Here is a 7,832-nt window from a genome sequence, read left to right as displayed (position 1 = left end):
AGATCTCTCGCCATCATGAATTATCACTATCACCATCCTTCAGCACTGAAATCGAGTGATATGTTATAGTTCTCCAGCGGGGACTCTCCTTGGAGTTGCCCTCTGTATCTGAGATGTCAGAATAAGAAATCAGACGATTATTTACTGGGAATCTTCAAATGCATGAATTAAATCTAATAGTGGTATTCTGAAAAATGTATCTAGGGAACCTTGGGTACACTTTTAATTTAACAACAACAACAAAACACTATGATATAGCCTTTCTTAATAATCTCCAAAGAAGCTAAATAGATTTGTTTTCCCTCCTTTAATATTTTCATGTAAATCAATCTCTCTCGTCTTCTCCATTCCCATTCATTGTTTTCATTTGTCATCTGTGAAAATTTCCTATTTGTCCTTTTGCCCTAGCAAATAGATCAGACACTGTCCCCGGCTGTGTCTACACAGCCAAAGGGATGTGAGGCCGAGGAGTTATTCAGTGAATTGACTCAGGCTCGACAGAAGACATGCTGGGGGAGGACCCTTCCACTCTGGGTCCTCGGCCGGGCAACCGAGTCACGAGGAGTGCTGTGGGAGGGAATAATTTTGTTGCTGACCTCAAAGACCAAGGATGTAACCTCAAACATTCCATGTTCTTTAAATAATTCATTAGAAATCTGTCATCTACGACTTTGTTTAAATCGTTTTGTAGCTATTTTTACTTTCAGTGAATAGCAGCTTCTTGTACAAGAGTTCACTGACTTTACAATCTGCCACTTAGATTCTGTCACCTGGGCGAGCTACGGTGACTGGCTTCACCTACCACCCAGATCCACACATAGACGCTTCAACCTTCCTCGCTTCTCCTTGGCCATTTTCGGCAGAACCAGAGTCACCCAAAACAGCTGTAACCCCCTTGATTTGTGTGACTTGTACACATGGTTCCCAATCCTCTGCCTTTCTTTGCTGTTTGGTCATGAAAACTTTTACCTACAGGATAATTTTAAGACTATGCCTTATTTGCAGAATCCAGATTAATAAAAATTTAGATAGTTTCGAGAGGTTTCGTGTGTGAGCGCGTGTGCTTTCTGTATTTTGTTTTCCTTTTAGGATTATATTAAATTACTTAGATGGTCCAGAAAATAATGTGTAGTGAGGAATTATCCCACCAAATACACAGACGCCTTGGAACTTCTCCCACCTGCTAACAATTCTAGGGGCGAGTGCACGGAGCTCTGATGCCCAGCGCCTCGGCAAGCAAGAGCTCTTCGCGATCTGGTCCTCACCCTCCTTATCAGCCTCTCTTCCGTCTCTGTAAACTGCACTCTTAAGTTGCACTGAGCTATTTATTTGCCATTCCTGGAAAAACCAGGCTACTTATACCTCCGCGCCTTGATATACGCTATTCCCTTAGCTGAGAATTATCTTTGTTACCGGTTAGATAGAACAGTTCAAAATCTAAGTTCTCCAAGGAGCCTATTCCAGCTCCTTAGCTGTCACAGAAGTCACCCTATGCAATCTCACGGACCTTTGCTCACACCTTTATTTTAACAGCTCTTAGGATTCGTTGAAATTTTCTGTTATGCGTCCATCTCTCTGTCTTGACGATTAGTTCTTCCAGAGCAGATACCACATCTTTCTTCCTATAATTAGTAATTTAGCTTATCCTGGGCCATGATAAGCAATGGAGTGAATATTTGTTGGAGATGTGAATGAGGGAGAGAATAAACGATGGAGCATAGAGGCAAGACGATTTCTATAAATGAAGCAGCATGCACTCACGCGCGCGCGCGCGCGCACACACACACGCACACACACACACACACACACACACACACGTCCAGGTAAACTGCAGCACGAGGGAGAAGCTGGATAAAGTTGTAGGTGTGATTCTTCTGCCACACAGAATCATCCACTTTTTGTATTACTGTCCTCGACCGACTTTGTCCCTCGTCTGAAAGGCACGAATGCTTACCGCTACTTTTCCCCTGGTACGTTAACCTAGATTTTTTCACAAGGGAATTCATTTGAACTCCTACTGGCCTAGGACTCGGTTGTTCTACTTTAAAAGTTCAGCTATTTTAATGTATACAATACGAGAATACTAACTGAAAAACCTAAATACCCATGCACACTGCTTCCCTCCCCCTTCTGGAACATCAGACGAAATATTCACGAAGACGAGGCCTGCCACTGATTTTTTTCATAAACTCCAATATGTATCGTTAGTTGGCAATCTGTCAGGCTGTTATCAATTCAAGTGACAGTCTTCACATTCAAATCAATTTCGATTAATTTTGTAAGAATCATTTAAGGAAGCATGGCATCGGATCCCTGATTTCAATCAAGATGTATGACATCTTCCACTTTTCATTTATCTTGTCACTTTATGAGGAAAATGCCGTCATTTGTCTGGCACTTTTTTTTTATGTACGTATAAACTCATGCCGCTTATCACTCCTGGTCCCATTATCCTCCAGATAGTTACGTCTCCCCCACTCCTAGCAGTCGCTCCATTATTTTATTAGTGTCCAAAATGAGACCTCGTAGACAGTGATGATCAGAGAATAATGGAAATTAGAGATGGAAATGACAGATTAGGTCTCCTTGTCTGTTTCCTGGGGCTAATGTTCCTGTCAGTCTGTAACGCAGAGCTTCAGCCTGTCTTATTTGAAACGACACCGATGCGGGGCCTCCACCGGGCCCCTGCGGGCTCTCGTCTCCATCCTCAGACTGTCTCTACACACAGCCAGAGGGAACGACGAAGCCTCGTGTAATTACCAAGTGAGGTCAGGCCCATCCTCGCAGGAGCTGTCTACCAGGCCAAGGGACGTGGAGGCCTGGGGGATTAGCTACCAAATCCAATCAGCGCGGGGAGCGCGCCTGGCTCACTCAGGGCAGAGAGGGAGGTGACGTTTGTCGTCATTTTCTCCAGCAGCGCGGTTGCAGGCTAAGCGATAGGGAGCTGGTTATCCATCACCCTTTACAATATTTTACTCAGTGAGAATCATAGCCCACGGAGAGGCTCAGCCATCACATGAGCAAAAATCCTAGCTCCCCAGAAACGATGCGCACATTTTGGGGTGCAGGAGAGAGCCTGGGGACGTAGTTGAGTTTGAACAGCGAATGGTGCTTTTTCTTTATTCATTCCCCGCTTGACATCTGTTAGCCAAATCTCCTGCCCTCCGCCCCAAGCCTTCCATGGCAGGCCGCCTCGTGTGGATCTACCCTTCTACAAACATCTTCCTCTAAACCTTGCGGACTGCCTCTCTGATACGATCTCAGATTCAGTAGAAATGAAGCGATCCTTCATTTCCACTAACGGACGACTTTCACGGCATTTCGACGACCCCAAGTCTCCTGACCTGTGACTCAGATTTCCTTTCCCTAACTGCCTTCTCCCTCGTCCTTATCCCTCAACCCCGACCCGTTCCAGAACATTTGCCCCCTTTACCGCCTACGGGCATCTATCATGTCTTGACTTAGTCATCAGCTGGCCAAGTTCTCAGAGCCGAGTTCTATCCCTTCATCATAAATCACTCCCTTGGGTCCTTCAATCATTTTTATTGCTCTTCTCCAAACTCTCGCCCATTTGTCTCCATGTTTATTACTCTGAGAGTCCGGAGCTGCATTCGCTATTCTCGGCTTGGTCTCATCAGAAGCATACAGAGGGGCTGGGTCCTCCACGGCTATGTGTGAAACGATGGCAGCTTCTTTTTCCCACCCTGTCAGGCCACAAACACGTTTCTCATCTGCACTCCAGGCGATCACTCCGAGACGGCTTTTGCCTTGATGTCTCTCCAGTTTTGCCTATTCCATTGATTGCTCTTATTAGTTAACATTTAATGAACTCTTTCTCCCTCCACCTTTGTCCACGACCCGGCCAACACAGGAAGCAAGCTCTCAGCACCCAAAACAAAGCAGAAAGTTCCTTTTAAAAAGCACTACAGGATGGACAGTTACACAACAATGTGAATGTACTTAATGCCACCGAATTGTACATTTAAAAATGATTAAAGGGATAAACTTGATATTATATATATTGCATCACAATAAAAATTCCTAAAATGTAAAAAGGTAAAACTAAAAAGCAATAGATATCGTAACTTCCTAGCATTTGGAGAAGAGCAAAGGTCTCAGAGAAATAGTAACTGGGGCTCAGGCAAAAGTACTCGTACCCAACACAGAGCAGTCCCTGAGTCTTTGCATGTGACCCCCGCTGACAGTCCTGGTGGAAACAAGTTTCTAGGCATATCAATCTCGCAAAGCTCGTCAAGCCCTGGGAGAGCTACACGCGAATCGGTGTGGCCCCGCGTGTCCCCGACAAAATCAGCGGCCAGGTTCTGCCAGCGGAATCCTCGTGGCTGGCAGTGGTATGAGAGGCACAGCTTGGTTTTCAGGTCCCAGCTGGAGGCTGCGGGGCTGCGAGTCAGAGGCGTCACCTCTGGACTCGTAAATGGAGAAAAAGACAACACGGACGTCACTGGGACGGTACGCACGTGGAAACACACTGTGACATCTTTACCCATTCGCTGTTCAGAATATAAACACCCGTTTGCGCTACTTCTCTCTATGTGGTTGTTCCACATCGTGCCTATGTGACGAAGCGGTGACATCTGGGAACTGGCCAACGTGCCATCCCCTCACTTACCCCTGGTTCGTTCCCCATTCATTCCGAATGCAAAGGTGCTTGTGTACCGGATCCTTCATGTAACCTTCGTAGCAGAGGCATTCCCCTTGGAGGCAAGGTGAGGAGGAAGGAAAAGAAACATGAGGACTTGATTAACACGTCTGTGTTCGGGAAAATGAATATGAAGCAATCAGATTAAACTCAGACGCTAATAGGGCACGGATGAGACAATAAGTCCCATTATCGTCGTACCTTCTCGTCTCCACCGCCCACATGAATGCACACGCCACCGATCTCTCCGCTTCCCACTACGTGATCATTTTCACTAGCAGGAGAATCTAACATTTACAAAGCACCTATTATATGTGCTCTGTAAGCACAAAGACAAAGAAATCTTTGAGCAAAGAGAGTTTTTCATCTTTATTTCCTCGGTGCGTGGTATACTGCAAGGCATATATTAGGTGATCGATAAATGTTTAAAGACCACGTAAGTGAGTCATTTCATCAAATATTTCTAAGCACCTTGAAAAGCAGGCATCATCATTAGCTGTGCTATGCTGATGGGAGAAACTGAGGCTCAGACAAAGTAAGGGAGCTGGAGACAGCTTGCAAATGGCAGTGTTAATACTTGAATCGGTGTCTTTCTGACTCCAGGCCTTTTTTTACCCACCATGCCATGCGGCTAGCCCAGAAAATAACTACTAGAGAGGAGGCCACTTATACTAATTATGGTTTTGGAGGAACTCTGGGTTTCGGCTTCTAAGTCATCATGGCTAATCGTCTTGGAGGTGGGAAACAGAAAAATCATCCACAATTCTATATTTGTTTAGAATATTATTGTGCTTCATCATCATTAGTTACTCCATTAGTTTACCAAGAGATCCACAATCCCTCTGGAATCCTACGCAAAACTGTATATGTGTGTGTGTGAACATCTTTCCACAGCAGGTTTGCATAACATTTGTCTGATTTACGAGTAAATCCAAGACCCTCGTAAGATTGAGAATCATTGCTTTACTTGGTACTGATCTTGAAGAAAATTGTTGCCGCTTCCTTTATTAATAATTCATCTTACGACGCTATGTGTCCCCATGCCACTGAGTCCAGTTCCACTAAAGCACGAATGGTAACACTTTCACTGGCTGATCATTGAATTTGTAGGGTGTGACTGCCTAAAATTCGTCAATAACAAAGGTGCCATGCATTAAGGAGACAAGGGGCATACAGTTTCTTTATCTCCTTAGCAAGAGACACTTAGAAAGGATATAAATAGAAGAATCGCTTTGAATGCTATTTTCTCCTCCCAAAGACAAAAAACAATACAAATGAAGTGAAGGGGCCCCACGGTTATGAGGGACTAGATTGCCTAGGCTCTGGGCAAGGCGTCTTTTATAGGATCCCAGCTCATCTATCTATTCATTTCAAGACTGACCTGTAAGCTGCTGTCTATCAGGGCTCACACAAGGTAACACTCATTTCCTTTCCCCACACCTGCTCAAGGTACTGAGGCGTGAAGTGAAAATGAGTAACTTCTTATTTATGGGGGATCCACAGAGAGTATCAGAAGACCGGTGCTTTGTCTCCTATATGGCAAATTCAGGCTTCCACATGAATTTGTGGGCTAGATTCACAATGGGCTCGAATTAACTGTGTCAGTGGCGCTGAGCTGAATCTAGGGATGGGCTGCGTCAAACATAGAAAAACACAGCTCGAAATTAGGCAGTTGATGATAATGCTTTCAGCTGAAGGCCGTTTCTACTAATTCTAAAAAAAAAAACAAAAAAAAAAACATGGACTCCAGACTATAAGCAATGCAAGGTGAGAACGAGGTTAGTTCTTCTCCCCACATGAGTAGGCCTTTTATAAATACTGTGCAATGGAAAATAACTGAATTAATTAGTTTGCCCTAAATTTACAGATAACGCTACCAGCACCTCGCCCCAAGATGCAGATATCTAAGCCAGTTAGTGGGTCCAGGACCCAGCTATGCTTCTCCCTGAAGGAGGTCATTTCCCAGTTGTCCTGGGGATGTCAGGCAAGAGACAATAAACAGGAAGTAACTTCAAGAGGTGGTCAAACCGTTACTCTCATAGAATGGCCTTGGCTGGATGCCTCGCCTAGAAGGGTTGACAAAAAAGTCCTTCCTCCACGTTTGATATCTAGTTACCACAAAACATGTAAAAATGAGTGCAGGAACAACACAGAGTTCAAGCAGAGCCTGATTTTCCTAATAATGCCAATACCTACCATTTGTAGCTCACATTTACCTTTCTCAAATTACCTTCGGAGTCATTATCTCCTTACGAGATTTCCATCATTCATTACTTTGTGGGGACACACCGCTGACAATAGATAAAGCTTTTCTCCATATGCTGTCGTATGCAGCTCAAAGTTGGAGCAACAGAAAAATTTTCAAACATATCAGGCTAGGGTTTAAGGATATCCAAAATTTGCCTATCAAATGATCCTCATTTCCGGAGCCCACCAAACTTTCCTATTCTGTATTCTTCCTCAAAACCAGTTTGGCCAGCTACATTGAAAGGAGTTCAGACTTGATGAGGCAAGTTGCTATGGCAACCCACTGCTAAATCTTGACTTTAAGAGGGGTTTCGTGCAAGCACAAGCTCCGACTGTTAGCTGTGAATTTTAAAGACCCCACAAGGGTGTTGGATGCCCTCCTAAGCTAGAAGTGTTACAGTCTCTGCATCTGCTGTGACAGATGGCGGGGAACGCATGATGTGCTGACTCGGTGGCAGTGTTCGCAGCGTCCGATGGAAAGATGTGTCACGGCCATGGGAAAGTGCCCAACCTGGGTGGACAATGCCCTGCAGAAGGCGCTCGCAGGCAACCACACTGCCAGACCGGAAGCCCCCTGAGAGGTGACCCATGTGTGGCCTGAAGATGGCCACACTGATTTGTGCTTGGTGCCCTGAAGGCAAACGCCTTGAGAAACCTCTCATGATGGACAGCGCCTTTGGTCATTTCCCATCCTACAGACAAAAGAGTGAGGCACAAGTCGCATGGAATGATGAAAGAAAGACCTTGGAGCTACGGCTCCTCAGACATGACCGGGCTCAGTACAAGTTTTCTGTGAGGTAAATACAGATCAAGGCCGAAGGCCCTGAGTCACCTCTATCCTCAGGTGGCTGTTGGCTTTCATTAAATGCAATTGGGTGCGCTTCATCTTAAAAGGGAAATCTTTGCAAGACATCTGGACTTGAGT

At 45.0% G+C, this 7,832-nt stretch overlaps 1 protein-coding gene across 2 annotated transcripts in view; it reads right to left on the bottom strand.

Moving 5' to 3' along the window:
- The window catches only part of ASTN1 (astrotactin 1), a 297,914-nt gene that overhangs the window by 139,699 nt on the left and 150,383 nt on the right, over positions 1-7,832 (bottom strand). For both annotated transcript variants that reach the window (XM_011361242.1, XM_011361243.1), the window contains exon 8: positions 4,631-4,715. In XM_011361242.1, coding sequence (XP_011359544.1) covers positions 4,631-4,715 — 85 coding nt within the window. The remainder of the gene's footprint in view (positions 1-4,630; positions 4,716-7,832) is intronic.

This window comes from Pteropus vampyrus, unplaced genomic scaffold, assembly GCF_000151845.1.
Source record: "Pteropus vampyrus isolate Shadow unplaced genomic scaffold, Pvam_2.0 Scaffold65, whole genome shotgun sequence".
NCBI lineage: Eukaryota > Metazoa > Chordata > Mammalia > Chiroptera > Pteropodidae > Pteropus > Pteropus vampyrus.
The sequence above is the reverse complement of the archived record's forward strand: the minus strand, read 5'-3'. Positions and strand labels throughout refer to the sequence as shown.